Here is a 15,054-nt window from a genome sequence, read left to right as displayed (position 1 = left end):
TTCTTTTCTTTTTTTTTTTTTTTAACAAAGAGTTTGATTTTATTGATATTTAAATATATTAAATATTTCACTGAAATACATGGTACACCACCCTCCCCCACTCCCACAGTGGTTACATTTATAAAACCAAAGCCCATGGCCTCCCGTTACCCCAACACCTCCACCAACTGGTGAGGAAAGGGGCAACGGTGACTCGGGAAGGCCACGGCTGGCACTGTGGTACAGGGAGCCAGGGTGTGGACAGGCCCCTCCCCCTGGCAAGAAGCAGACAGATCACCCAAAGCTGAGCTCTTCCCATTCTGGCTTACTCACTCCCACCCCGATGGCATCAAGTAGTCCCTTCCTACCCGGGATACAGCTTGGGGAGACGGAGGAATATTCTGTCTGGACCAGCTAATCTTCCCTCTTCTCTGCCTCAGCTAATCAAGTGCCCAGTGGTCCATCAACTGGAACATGGAGGTTCCCAGGGAGGCAGTACCAAGCCAGAAACCAGGCCTCTGCAGAGAGCTAGTGCCAGAAGCATGAGCAAGGCAAAGCCTGCCCCTTCCATACTCCCACGAAACTTTTTCTGCTCTGCCTTCTCGTCGGCGTCTAAGACAAAGTGATCTTCAACCAGGACTGAGGAGTACGCCTCTGGCTTAAATAGGTACAGACAGACAACCAAGGCACCAACTAATTCAGCCCAGAGTCAAGGAGGCTGCAGGGGTCAAAGGCAGGCAGGACAGGAAGAGAACAGAGTCCAACCCTTGCAGGCTTCATGAGGATGGGAAGCCAGGACTGGAGTCTAGCCATGCTAGATTCAGGCTGAAGGCTTGGGAAAGCCGAGTTTAAATTTCCCAGCTCCATCCCCTAGTACCAAAATCTGGGTCCTCAGAAGGATCCCACACTACCCCAGTCAGAAAGTATACCACACCCCAAGACACAAGCTGAGGAACCCAGGGAATACCTGAGCCTCTACCTCATAAACTTTCAAGAGTTCAAGTGCAAGGAACACTAGACATCAAGCAGGTGCTTGGGCCCCTGCCCTAGGCAGGGGGACAGTCATACTGCACATGTGGCCCCCAAATGGCACTTAGGGATTTGGCACAAAAAGGGCTCCTCTCCCCAGACTACTCTTCATTTTGCTACCAAACCCCGTCCCACTCCTGTGCAACCTGGGCATTTCTCTCCATCCCTTGAAACAGGAAACCCCGCCTTAACACAGAAGGCAGAGGTCCCCAGGAGAGAGGCAGCCCCAAGCGTGGAGCTGAGGAGCTGGAGCACACGGACACACAGAGACTTAGAAAACATACACACAAAAAAGCAACATGCACACACACAGCTACACAAATGCACAGGCCCTCCCTGGTGCCAGACTCAGGAGGCCAGGTTTGAGGTCAGGGTCATCTTCCTTGGAACCCTGACTCTTTTCTATTTGGCAATATAAGGGGTAGAGACGCTCCATGCCCCCTTGCCAGCAGACAGCAAGTGAGCATTCGGGCCGAGGGCGCTGACCCTGGCCACATTGGGGCCTCAGGTCAGAGTGGCGTTATCCTTCTTCCCTGGCCGCCTGTACTCTGGCACCTGCAGGTGAACGTCCAGTTCCTGATCTTCCGATGTCCTCACACACAGGTTTGCTCTCTGGCTGGTCATTTTCACAGTACCAATGGGGCCAGATACCCCTTTCCCTGGAGCGTGCAGGAACTGAGGCTAAATCTGCGCTATCAGAGGTCCCTTTGTTCCCCTTTGGGGACAGATCACGGGACTAGGATTTGGCAAATGGAAACATTCCCCTGAAATGTAGTCAGAGCTAGGTCCCCACAGTACCTCCTTCCTCTGCCCTGTGCCTAGGAAGGAGACTTGGCTGGGGCTGGGTGCCCAGGACCAGTGCTGAGGGCACAGTCGAGCAAAGGCAAGCATGGAACAGGCATTCCTCATGCCCGCCCCAGTCTTCGTACAAAATAGTCCCAGGAAAAACAGGGGAAGGAATGACCCAGCCCTGAGCCTGTCGCCCAGACAGGGAAGCATAGTGAGTTGCCATTGGTCTCTCTCATGCAGGAGGGCTACCTGGCCTCTGCCGCCACCCTCTCAGCTGTTTCCGCAAGCGGGGACAGCGAACAGCCCCTACTCCAGTTCAGAAAGTCACTTGGATAATCCTCTTGGTGTCCCCTCCTTCGCCATTTTGAAGGCAGACGAACACGGCCCGAGCACAGCCCGCTGGGGTGGTCCCTTTTGCTGTCAGATCTGGAGGCCCAGTGGCCCCTGCGGCAGCTCCACCCAGCGAGCAGAAAGTCCACCCAATGCCTACCTTGGTCCCTTCAGCTGAATCTCAGCTGCACTCTGCTAACTGCTGGGACCTCCATTGAGGAAGTAGGTGGTCATCTCCCCCTTACCCTTCACCTTGACCACCCCTCGACACTCCAGTTGGTAGCCCTTGGCAGCTAGAACCTGGTATAGGTCCGTGGTCACCTGGGGAAGTAGGAAGGGAGCCTGCTTAGCCTGGAATCCTCGATGCATTGGCAAGAAGTCCAGTAGGAGTTCTCCATCAGGCCAGCTCCCCTCCCGTAACCCCTACCCCAACAGCCACAGAAGAAAGTCACCCTGCCCCTGTCCTTCAGAGAGACTTGCGAAAGCCCTCTAGACCCATACCCCTCCCAACCTGCCTCACATTCCCTCACCTGTATTCGGTCAGGAACCCCTGTGCTGTCCATACGACTGGAGACATTCACTGTATTTCCCCAGATGTCATACTGTGGCTTCCGGGCCCCAATGACACCTGCCACAACTGGACCCATGTTCAACCCTGAAGTAGAGATAATAGCAAAAGTCGAGAGCAAGAGACTGAGGCTAGGATGCTCCAGGATCACTCCAGCAATTCATCTTCCCCTGCATCTTGAGAAGGACCCAAAGGGGGAGGAAAAAACCCGGGAAGGGGACGATTGTTCTGGTGGCTTAAAACAACAAAAGTCTGGGTGTGACAGCTGAGGTAGCTTCCCTGAGTCCAGACAACTATTGCTGTACACATTGGATGCATCTCTGCGTTCACTGCTCATATTGCTGCTACCCTCTTACAGACAAGATGTTGGGGTAACTAACTTCCCGAGCCTGTAAATAGAGCTATTGGAAGTCAAGCCAGACTCCAGACCTATGCTATTAATCACTGCCTTCCACCAGTGCGTTTGAGAAGTGTCTCTATCAGACTGAGCACACACACAGACACCAGACAGCGCGGCCTTTAGACAAAACTGCCTGCTAGTCCTCCAGCCTTCGCCGAGTTCATCTCTGAGTGTTATTCTCATCTTAAAGGGGGGAGGAGGGTGCTTAATGTGAGAATTAAAACACACTCAAAATACCTAGGACAAGACCCCAGCCCACGGAAGACTCAAAATAAATGGTCTTTGTCCTTAGTACCAGACTTGACGTGAGGGTGGGAAGCAGGAACTCTAAGGAATCCTGATGGAGAACCGGGCACTGTACCCAACCCATACCTTCAGCTTTACCCACAAACCGTCCCAGAAAAACAGACAGGCCCTCACCGATCTTCATCTGGAAATTGTTGAAGGAGTGTTCGTTGATATGTTTCATCTGCTCCATGAGCCGCATGGCATAGTCTGCCAGGGCGGTGATGTGGGAGCGGCCCACCTGATCATAGGTGCTGGCATTTAGCCCAGAGGCGGCCATGTAGGTGCTGCCGATTGTCTTGATCTTCTCCAGCTGCCGGAACCTCTCCTCACTGATGATCTGGACAGTGGCGGGGGTGGGGTGGGGTGAGTGTCTGTCAAGCCAGACCCAGGTCTCTTCCAAGCTCACTCCTTGGCTCTCTTCTCCTCCTCCCCCAACAGCCCCCACTGTCTGGGTGAGCCCCCCCTTCCAACTGCTGTTCTCAGTGTAGATCTGAGAAGCCACGAAAACAGGCACTTCAGGACCCTGGGCAAGGAACTGGGTGTACAGCTTCAGAAGGTTAACCGATGGTCCCCTGCAGCAGAAACACTCGGACGTGTTTTGGGGAACTGTGTCCCAGAGCGAGGGAGGGACTTTCCTCATAATAACAGACCGTCCATCCCCGACCTGGGTGTTCAGGACAGTTCCTCACGCTTTGCTCCCATTCTCACTGTTCAAGAGGCCATCTCGCTTGCTTGGTCTCCTATGGACTTTCCCACAGCCTACCTTTTGTCTCCCTCTTCCATCACATCACCCGATACCTATCCTGTCATCCTCCTCCTCCTAGACCCTCATGTCCTCTTCTGATTCTCAACAACGATGACCCCGCTCCACTGAGGCTGACCACCTTGCTGCCCCTGACAGGGCCAGGGACACTCCCCCCGGCTAATCCACGGCTTTTTCACCCCAAGTCTGCCCCATTTCCCTGGTCCCCGAATCGTCCCTACACTCTGCCAGCACTAGTCAAGGAGCAAGCACCTCGTCGAAGTCGGCGATGATCTCATTGAGCAGCCGCAGGCACTCCACGCCCTCGTTGTTGGCCTCCAGCTCCACGTAGAATTCAGAGAAGTTGGCAATGGAGGCGAACATGACGGCCACACACTCGCAGGACTGGTAGTAGAGCTCATCGTTGCGGCGTTCTCGGGCCAGGAAGTGGGCAGCCACGTCCTTGGGCAGAATGTTATGCAGCAGGCGCCGGTTGTAGGCCTGCAGCTCCTCCATCTCCTCCTTCTCCCCTGTTGCCTGTGGGCACCACATCCGTCACCCACTGCCCAACATCCACAAGGGGCGGGCGCAGTGGCCAAGGTCTGAAGATGGGCATCAGAGGGAGCCACGTGGAGGAAGAAAGACCCGGGCACAGAAGGCCTACATGACAGGCAAAGGGGTGAAGGGGGCAGGGGCAAGATGGGAGAGGGGACAGGAGATGTGGACACAGAGAAGGCATGGAACCAGGGTGGGCTTGGGCAGCCTCAGCCCTAGCCAGTTAGCAAGAGGCGCGTTTCTGGCTTGGCCTAGGCTCCGCCCCCAGAAGCCTCTCCCTCCCGCAGAGGTCCATCCGAATCACCTGGAGTTTCCAGAGGAAGTCCAGGCGGGCGGTTGATTCCACCTGCTGTGCATGCAGATACAGTGCCAGGGCAAAAACCAGCAGAATCACAGGGGTCATATATTTGAGTGCCACCCTCCCTACAGCTGGGCTGAAAATAACCAAGAGGCCTGCTTGGTGTCTGTAGGAGACACCGACCAGCCCCTCCATTGCTGTCTCAGAGCCCCACTTACCAGGCCAGCCCGTCAAAGGTCTCATTGGAGGAAGCCCTGGCAGGAAGATACAAAAGTCATTGGCTACTGGCTGCCAAAGGGACACTGGAGGGCCACAGAGACTTCCTCGATGAGCCCAGTCCCTAATCCAGCCTGTGGGCGGAGCCTCTGCTCACATAAATTAGCCCAACGAGGGCAAAGGTTAAGCCTTTCCCGAGTAGGTGCTCCTCACCTAGCAGTTAAACAGGCCAGGACAAGTTGCTTCAAACCCTCGTCAGTGAAACAGGGGTCAGACCTAAGTACCACATCTGAAGGTTCAGCATGTGCCAAGGATGTCATCAGGCTCCAGGAGCGTTCGTTACTGTAATAGTCCCCACTGGCCTGAGATACAGGCCGTACTAACATTTACCGATGAGAAAACTCAGACTTAGAGAAGTTAACTCACTAAGGTTACAAAGCTAATGAGAAGCAGGCTGAGGACTGAAGCCCAGCAGACTCTTACCGTCCTTACCACAAACTATGGCCACCTATCACAAGGGGCCAGGAGGGTTGGCTTTTGGTCAGAGCTCTGCCCCCATGCAACACTATGAACTACACATGGTAAGACAGTGGGCAGAGCCAGGTGGTCGTTGGGGGTACACCTTGAATCCCAGCACTGGGGAGGCAGAGTCAGGTGGATCTCTGTGAGTTCGAGGCCAGCCTGGTCTACAGAGTGAGATCCAGGACAGCCAAAGCTATACAGAAAAACCCTGTCTCGGAAAACCAAAACCAAAACACAGTAGGTAGGAAAGCACCAGGCAAATGTGGGGATTTTTTTTTTTTTTTTTTTTTTTTTTTTGGTCTAGCCTGAAGACCCAGGAATTTGTCACAACTGGAATTTTGGGGGGTAAATACCTAAGGTCACGTGCCAGGGGGAACTCTTCCCCCTCCCTTCCCTTTCCCACAAGTGAGTTGTACATCCCAAGGGCCTCCGTTCCAGAGACTCTCAGCCCAGAAGGGTCAGTGAGACAGACCTCTGAGGCACAGAAGGGGCCGAGAATGAACTTACAAGCCATGGACGCCAAGCAGCAGGTCATAGTTATCAAATATGGTGGCCGGGGGTCCCAGCAAGAGCAGCACCAAATAGACGAACCCCAAGACAAAGGTCATAGCCAGCTTGCCGATGCTGCTGATGTGCAGGAAGACAGAGCTGGCCAAGAGACTCAGCAGCATGTTCCCGACGAAGTACTGGGGGAGGGGATGACAGTAGAGGCTGTGTTGGGTGACGTCAAAGGCCCCCCGGCGCCCACGGCAGGAAGAACCCTGCATCCCCCTGCCTCACTGACCTCCCCCACCACCTTCCAGCCCCAACTCCTTTTACAGCTCATGCCCAGCTACACAGAGGGGGGGCCCTGGTTACTCCTAGAGTTGGGGGAACGCTTTGAGTTCCTGGCTCTGGGGTGCCCATCACCAAGCCTGGCACAGAGGGGCTGGAAACTGTGTCAAAGCAACCCCCTCTGCCTGAACACTGCTCGGACACCTCAGGGAAGCTGCAGGTGGGTGCGGTGCCCTCACACAGGGGAGCATCCAGTCCTAGAGAGTAATTGAGCTGTTGTAGGTGGCAGGCGGTGACATCCGCTGGGGTTAAATTCAGCATCCGGGCCGCGCAGGTCCTTATCGGGGTGTGATTGCAGGTGAACTGAAAAAGTTGGGTGTGCGTCAGGATAGGCAACGAGAGAAAGGGTTACAAGGACCACCTTATACCTTACGCCTTATACTTCACGGACTAGAATTCTCAGGGGTGACGAAAGAAAGGGAGAAACAAAGAGTGAGAACAAGAATTGCCCCTGCCCCTGCCCCAGGACAACAGGCTCCCCAAAGGCTGGAAACACTCTCAGTTCTCACAAAGTGCCTGGCATAGGGTGGAGATGGGAGAATTACCATGTTGGCGATGGCAGAGATGAACACGAGCAGAACTGAAAAGATGCCAACTGCCGTGCTGTGCGCCCGTGAGCGGACGATACTGCGGGACAGGCGCTGCAGGGCCTTGGGGAAGAGCTTCGATAGCAAGAGACCAAGCGTTAGAAGCGACCTTTGCTAAGAGGGAAGACCAGCCAAGAAGCGGGTCTAACAAGAGACATGGCCTCCTCCTCCTCCGCCTCCTCCTCCTCCTCCTCCTCCTCCTCCTCCTCCTCCTCCTCATCCCTTTTCCACGGGAACCCCCTCTTCCCCCAACGGTCTCGGGGAAGTCCCCCTACTTACAGAAGCACAGGAGCACACGGCACAGATCAGCACAGTGATCAGCAACAGCAGGAAGATGCTGGCGTAGATCCCAAGCATTAGGGTGGAGCTGGAGCAGGACAAGGACCAGGGGAAATCAGCAAAGTCTGGGCATCCTTGTTCCCTCCCCCAGAACAGGTCTCAGAGACCAGTGGCTTGCACAGGGGGTTAGGAAAGTTGGGGACGTAGTGAAAGGGATGGGACTCACTGTGGGAATATGAGGAGCTGGATGAAACAGATGAAACAAAACACCAGAAGGGCACAGGCGACGTAGGCTCCGAAGCGAGGGTCCACCTTCCGTGAATACTGAGGGAAGAGAGGAGAGTGAGCTGGGTGCTGGGTCCCGCCTTGGCAGGGATGGCATGGACAGCAAGAACAAGGCACTCCCAGGGCCTTGTGGGGAACAGCTGGCCCGAGTTATATGAGCTGCCACCCGTGCGGTGGTCTCTTCCCATCCCCAACACGTCCTCCTGCTCCTTCAACTTGTGTTTAGCCTCCCAGCTAGGCCCGCCCTCCCTCCAGCCCTGTCCTTCGGCCCCTGTATCCCCCAAACCTTCTTCTCAAGATCCTGTCTCTGGAAGGTGAGCAGGAACCGGCGCACGTGGTCCTTACGCAGTTGGTCGATGCTCCGGGCATCAATGGCACGGCCCAGGAACTCATCCACCTCATCTTCAGGGTTCAGAGCATCTTGGGCACCACGGCTGATTAACAGGACACAGGTTTCACCGGGTGCATGAATAATGCCACATGATAAGCAATGAGAAGGGCAAGGCTCCAGCAGCAGCCGAAGAAGGCGGCTATATGAGCTATGTGAGCTATGTGTGTGGTACCTGCTCCTCCTACACATCATAAAAAATGGGAGGTCTCAGCTCCCCCAGCCCATCCCAGGCCACATACGCCTTCTCCCTCCCTCCCTCCCTGACCTGCCCGATCCCATAGACTAACTTACTTGTCTTTACTAGAATCATCAATGCCCTGGAAAAAGAAACAGAATGTGTGAGGGAGGAGAGACGCAAACCACAACCACCCCCAGTACCTTTCCTATTCTAATACTAGGTCGGGAGTATCTCCACACACACTTCGGGAGACTTGTGGCCCTTTGGGTGAAACTATTCCCCCACTTCCAATTTTAGAACACATATGTGGAGATGACAGCTATAGGAAGAAGGGGGACAGAACATTCCCTCACTTTGAGGGAAACCACAAAATGAGACACCTCCCCCGCCAGTCAGAGTGCAGAGAGCGAGCCCCTCACCATCTGGCGGAACGCCTTAGAGTCCTTAGTCCGGGAGAAGGCACGGTCAGGCGCCCAGCGTGGCATCAGCCCTTCCATGGAGTTGGCACGTGTCCGCTGCAGCTTGGCCAGCATGGCCTTCTCCTCTTTCTGTGTGACCAGCATGAACACAGGCTCAGAAGTGGAACCCCAAGAAGGCCTTTGCCAGCACCTCCCTGTTTGCTTCTTTCCCTCCAGCCCCTCCCAGCATTCCTGCCCTGGCCCCTGACCCGTTTCTGGCTGGCGCCCAGGATGAGGAAGGTCTCGATGCACTGTTCCTTGAGGTACGCGTTGCGTTCACCCCCGCGGCCTGGCTCCACCTCGTAGTCCCCATTCAGGTACTGCAGCGTGGCCCGAGTGATGTGGATGCGACTGTATGGGGCCAGGAGGTGAGACCCTGGCTCTCCCACCCACCCACCCACCCCTGCCACCAACTGGACCCTTCCACTTACCCGGCCCGGCCTCCAGCCTCCATGTGGTTGGCCAGGGTCACGTCATTGGACCACACATCAAACTGCCATTTCCTCAGGCCAAGGACGCCGCAGTGCACACGTCCACTGTGGATGCCCACACGCATGTTCACGTTCACACCAGTCACTTCACGTACCAGCCTGGGGAGAGGCAACTCCAGATCAGCTCCAAGCTGTCTTCTCGTCCTCTAGTCAAGAACCCACGCTGAGGCCAGCAAGATGGCTCAGTGGTAAAGGCACCTTCTACCAAGCCTGACTACCCGAGTTTGGTCCCTGGGACCCACACAGTTGGAGAAAATAAACTCCAAGTTATCCTCTGACCAGCATACATGCACCATGGCAGGTGCATCCACACCTACATACATACACAGAGTAAATAAATAAATGTGATTTTAAAAATTAAAAAAAAAAATCCAAGCAGCCCAGGCAAAGACAGAAGCAGCAGGGGACAGGAGCACAGCTCTGACTAGACATGGGACTCAAGGACAAAGGCTCAAGAACTATGTACAACAGGGGCTACCACTACCCTGTAGGACTGAGCTCTTGCCAGCTCCAGCCTGCTTGGCAGCTCCCTGAACCCTCCAGCATGCAGGCTGGGGTCAGAAGGAGCACAGGGGTCTTCACACAGACCGGGGGAAGATCCACTCTCCCCCCCAGTTCCCAGTGATAAATCCATCTCAAAGATAAAGAGCTACAAAGACAAAGGAAAATTCCTAAAGACACATCAGAGTAGGAGCAGCCTGGGAAGCCACAGATGCAGAAGGCCTGGGAAGGGGCAGTACTTACGAAATGGCCTCGATCATGTCCACTCCCATCTCCACACAGCAGTGGGCATGGTCTGCCCGGGCTTCGGGCAGCCCTGACACACAGTAGTAACAGTCTCCTAAGATCTTGATCCTGAGACAGTGATTCTCCTAAAGAGGAAGAGGTGGAGGATCACCTTCACTCTCCTGATCACCCAGCACACCTGGCCCACCACCTTCAACGCAACCTCTGCCCCCCACCTACACTCCCCCAACTGCCTCCAGCGATGCTGTGAGGTCATCACGGTTGGCACTGTCCCCAGTCCCCAGCACCCTCACCGCAGCCAGCTTGTCAAACCGGGCAAAGAGCTCGTTCAAGGTCATGACCAGTTCCTGCGCAGTGCACTGGGAGGCCAGGCTGGTGAAGCCCTCAATGTCTGCAAATAGGATGCTGTGGACAACAGCAGAAGAGAGATGGGCCTCGTAGCCCTCGAGGACTCTTTGACACCCAGCAACCCTTTTGACACCGTCCCCTCTCCCCATTCTACCTGACATTATCATGCTTCTGGATGTAGATCTTATGGAACATCATGTCTTCTTTTTTCGTGTTGATGTCTTCTTTCATCTCCATGGCAACATGCTGGGGCAACACCGATAGCAGCAGCCGTTCCTAGACCAGTGGTTTCAACCACTACTACCTCTTTGCTTTCCATTTTGATTCTTCTTGTTCCTTCTACATTCTCAGAGCCCTACCATATCTCTGTGACCTGAGCATCCCTTCTGGACCTTGGCCTGACGCTGCCTAACACTGCCCTCAGAAGTCATCCGTCCTAGCTCTCCAATCTCCACTCAATGCAGTCTCCCTCCCCTGCACCCCGCCCCACCCCATGCGCTCCTGCATACTCCCTCCCACCCTTAAACAGGACAGGACTCCCAGGGGCTTATGTGATGCACAGTCCTTGGGGACCATTCACACTGCGTTCCATAGCCACAGACAAGGCGGTGGGTCTGATCTACAAGGTACTGGGGGTGAAGAGAAAGGAATACCCCAGCTGAGGGAAGTGGCCCCCACCTGCTGGCGATTCTCATGTTGCAGGTGCAGCCGAGCCTGGATGTAACCTCGGGTCTCCTGAAAGGCTTGGCGCTGAGACACTTCGGCAGGGTAGTGTGTGCAGATGCCGATGACGTTGGTGCAGAGAAAGAGCACCACGTTAGCACCGAGCTGTAGGAGAGTGGCACAGGCAGATGAATGACCATCTCCCCAGCACCCATGCATCCGCACACCCACGCACACTAGCTCCTGGGCTCCCTCAGGACATACGGTGAGCAGGAAACAAAGCCCTGCACTCTGTTTGTCCCCAAGCTGTGCCATCCCTGTGACACACTGTTCCTCCCTAGAGATCTCCAGATCCCAGCCTGCCTAGATCACTCTTTGACCAGAAGGATGAGCTGTTCACAGCTTCAGAAGCAGGAACACCAACCACAGCCACATAGGTTATGGTCCTAGCCTCGGCACCCTGTAATCTCCTGCCCCACAAACAATGCTGACAAAGGACAAGTGTTCCTTCTGCATGTGGCTCTCCTCATAGCGCAGCACCAAGGAGGTCCAAGCTTCCCATCCACTTCTGGGTAAACCAGGTGAACCAGGACAAGTCACTTCCTCTATCTAGGGCTCCATTTACTCAACTATAGCCCAAACAAGAGGGATAATATCTCTAAAGCCTTCTCCACACCAGATTGAATAATAACAATGACCACTATTGAGTTTTGTTGTTACTGTTGTTGAATTTTTGAGATAGGGTCTCACTATGTGACATTACAGGCTGGCCTCAAACTCACAGCAATCCTCCTGCCTCAGATTCCCAAGCGATAGGATCGCAGGTGTAAGCCGCTATTACTGTTGTTATTATAGTTGCCAGTTTGCTGGCCGCCTGCAATGTCTAGGATCCTAAGGATGCGTTCCATATATTAACTGATGGATTTCTCACAAGTCTGTGAATAAGGTAACAGTATCCTACTTCACAGTTGCGCGAGTCAAACACGAAGAAGCCCAGTTACTTGCCCAAGAGCCCGCAGTTGGTTATAGCTGGCATGAGACTGGAATCCTGGACAACCAGACTCCAGAGCCTTTGTCCCACCCCCACCGTCTGATATAGTCCACTCCTGAAGGCCGGTCTCAGAGCACAGGCTCGGGCAGCCACCAATTCGACAGTAGGAAGAACGCATGGCCACCCCTACCACCAAGTATGATTCTCCTCCTCCTCCCCTCTTCCTCCTCCTCCCTCTCCCCGCCTCCAGCTCTTACACACACACCCCATCAAGGCCTCATGCCTAAGCCCCCATCCTCAGCACAGCCAGTCCTAAATCAGTCAGCAGACGGACTGGAGAGCGAGTCCAAGGGAAGCCCATCTCAGTGTTGCTGGAGACTCAGGGGTTAACGTGGCACTGGGACTCCACCCAAGCTGCACGGGGCAGGGCTATGGTTAGGGAGAGGAGAGGGAATGCACACCAACTGCCCTGAACCAGAACGAGCTCTGTAGACTTGGACAGGACTTCGATTCCTCTGTGTAAAACTGAGGCCTGGCTAACTCCGAGCTCTTAGCTCCAGCACTGACCCGCTAGCACTGGCCTTCAGCTGCCCTCCCTGTCCACGCAGCTCCCAGAGCGCCTATGCAGAACTTCCCCTCTCGGTAGCAGGGGTGAAGAGGGGGCAGTCTATCTCCCTTGGGGGCTTCTAAGAATAGCCCCCAGTGGGGGAGTAGGAGGGGGCAATCCAGGCAACTTCCCTTCCTGGCCCCAGGAGCCCAAGAGGAAAATGTGAGTCACAGTGGAGGGAAGGGGAAGAGGGGTGAGGGACTGAAATAACTCTCTACACACATATCCCTATCTACCGTGAGAAAAAATGGATGCCAAGGCTCTGGAGGTGACCCCAGCCTAACCAATGTCACTGCTCAGCATGTCTCAACGAGTGGGTCAGGAAGACGAGTTCTCCCTATGAACACGAGTCGGGCTGGATCTGGGAAGGGACTGACCAAGGAGGCTACAGGTCCCTGCTCCATGCAGAAACACAGGCCCCAGTGGGCACATGAGACTGTTCTCCGTTCCCAGAAGCTGAATGGGCAGCCACAGCCCCACAGATGGGTGCAAGCAGCACATTGTCTCTACCATCCCGGGAATGCATCTGCAGAGACCCCACGGGGTGAAACTGAAGCCAGGCACCCTGGGGAGGAGGCTGGCAGTTCCGGGCCTCCCAGGCTCAGCCTCCCCCATCAGGCACTGGGCTGGGCCCTGGGCACCAGGCCAGCTGAGAGCAGAGAAGAGCCACACACCCACCTTCTGGCAAGTCCGGCACAAGGGGGGGAAGGGAGGCCCTACTCCTAAGCTTCTCCCCTAGAACAGCAGTTCTCCCCAAATCCCCACTTCACAGGCAGCCTAGAAGAGAACCTAGGACCTAGCACAGGTAGATAGGTCTGGCCCTTTAAGAGGTCTGACACTGCCCGGTGGGCACTTGCTACACCACAAACTAGCTATAAAGGTACTTTTAAAAGGTATGTTCTGTTCTAGGCCAAGAAAGGCATCATGCCAGAGCACCCAGCTTCTCACCCCAGGAGCCCAAGAAGAACTTGCTCTCTGTTTGTGAGGCCATGGCGGGCAATGGGCTGCAGCCTTTGGCAAGGAGAAGGGGCCTTTGCCTGTGGAAGTGTCATTAACCACCTACAGCTGCTTCCCAGGGGTCTGACACCAACCAGAGCTTGAGTCTCCGGGGTCAACAAGAGGTCAGAGATGCAAGGCCTGCACACAGCCTGTCTGCAGACTACACTACTTTTACTGACCTAGGCCAAAGAGGTAAAGACTGGCCTATCGGTGACACACTACGGACCTGTCCAAGCAGTGGCCAACCCCTGAAACCCCAGCCTGATAGATCCAGACATCTCCCAACTCAGCAAGTCCCCCTCCCACCCCTCCCCAGTGCACCCTACGGTGGCTGGCGGCACCTACCTGCTTCCAGAGGAAGGGATCGCCACGGTTGAGCTGCCAGGCCAAAATCAAGTGCAAGGTGGAAAGGCCCAGGCCACTGAGCACTGCGGCGCGCATGCGGATGGGAAGGAGCGTGTAGGTGATGTAGACGAAGAACACGGGGCACCAGAGGCCTGCTGAGGGGCTGTGTGGGCTGGCCGCTAGGGTACCCCCGACTTGCACAGCTGCTAGGATGCCCAGAACCACGTAGCTCACCACCCACATGGAGTCCTGGCGGAAGCTATGCCGGTTACACACTACCATGAGCGCCACGAAAAGGGTGGCGGCGCAGGTCAGCAGGGCCACATAAGCAGGCTGAGGCCGGGCCGGTGCGGCGTGGAAGGCCAAGAGAACGGCTGTGAGGAGTACGAGCACTGCCATGAGGAGCGTGAGGCTGCTCTGGTTCATCTGGAAGAAGTACCGCTGGTACAGGCGCTCCAGCTTGGCCGAGCGGAACTGCTTAGACTGGAAAACCTGCACCACACGGTGCCAGCAGGACCGACCGCTCCTAGGCGATGTATCTGGTGCCACTTCAGCCGTCCCCAGCGGTGGTGACACCTCAGTGTCATCAAAACCCAAGGCCACGGACCGCAGCCCCAGCTCCATCCCCCTGCCTGGGCCAGCCCTCCTGATGAAGGCCTCATCCTGCCAGGGGCACCGAGCGTGAGCCGCAGGAGTGGGGCTGGGTGGCTCTGCATCCTTAAGGCAGCTCATGTAGCGGGGTGCGCAGAAGCCACTGGCCCGAGTCCCATGGCGTGGGCGCTTCTGCCCGTTGCGTTCGCCCCAAGCTGTCTTCCGTTCATCCACTTTGGGAACCAGGAGGCCACTAAACCATGACATGCTGCCGGGAGGAAGGACATGGGTATTAATACCACCATTGTGGCCACAGCCACCATAATAGCTTATTCCCTGAGCATTTCCTACAGCTCTGTTCTCTATGCCTCACATCATGATAAAACTATCCTGAGTGGGCAGCAGCCTTCCCCGCTCAACAGGTAAGGAACTGGGACATAGAGAGGTGGAAAAGACACAGCCACCATACAAGAACCTGAGGGTTGGAGAGATGGCTCAGAGGTTAAGAGTACTGTCTGCTCTCCCGAAGGACCCAGGGTTCAAT

The 15,054-nt window shown here is 55.3% G+C and overlaps 1 protein-coding gene across 1 annotated transcript; it reads right to left on the bottom strand.

The window, feature by feature from the left end:
- Window positions 1-71: 71 nt before the first annotated feature.
- Adcy6 (adenylate cyclase 6) lies at window positions 72-14,813 on the bottom strand. Its single transcript, XM_059247196.1, has 21 exons — window positions 13,920-14,813; window positions 10,993-11,142; window positions 10,469-10,590; window positions 10,260-10,371; window positions 9,964-10,091; window positions 9,160-9,318; window positions 8,938-9,079; window positions 8,690-8,818; window positions 8,384-8,409; window positions 7,988-8,135; window positions 7,643-7,740; window positions 7,417-7,504; window positions 7,096-7,212; window positions 6,695-6,853; window positions 6,224-6,402; window positions 5,197-5,232; window positions 4,985-5,114; window positions 4,399-4,662; window positions 3,516-3,720; window positions 2,658-2,782; window positions 72-2,448 (listed from the first exon to the last, which is right to left on the bottom strand). The coding sequence occupies exons 1-21, from the start codon at window positions 14,775-14,777 to the stop codon at window positions 2,323-2,325; spliced, it is 3,501 nt and encodes a 1,166-aa protein (XP_059103179.1). The 5' UTR covers window positions 14,778-14,813; the 3' UTR covers window positions 72-2,322.
- Between the last annotated feature and the right edge of the window lie 241 nt (window positions 14,814-15,054).

This window comes from Peromyscus eremicus, chromosome 20 (assembly GCF_949786415.1).
Source record: "Peromyscus eremicus chromosome 20, PerEre_H2_v1, whole genome shotgun sequence".
Classification (NCBI taxonomy): Eukaryota; Metazoa; Chordata; class Mammalia; order Rodentia; family Cricetidae; genus Peromyscus; species Peromyscus eremicus.
This window is presented reverse-complemented; position numbering and strand designations above follow the sequence as displayed.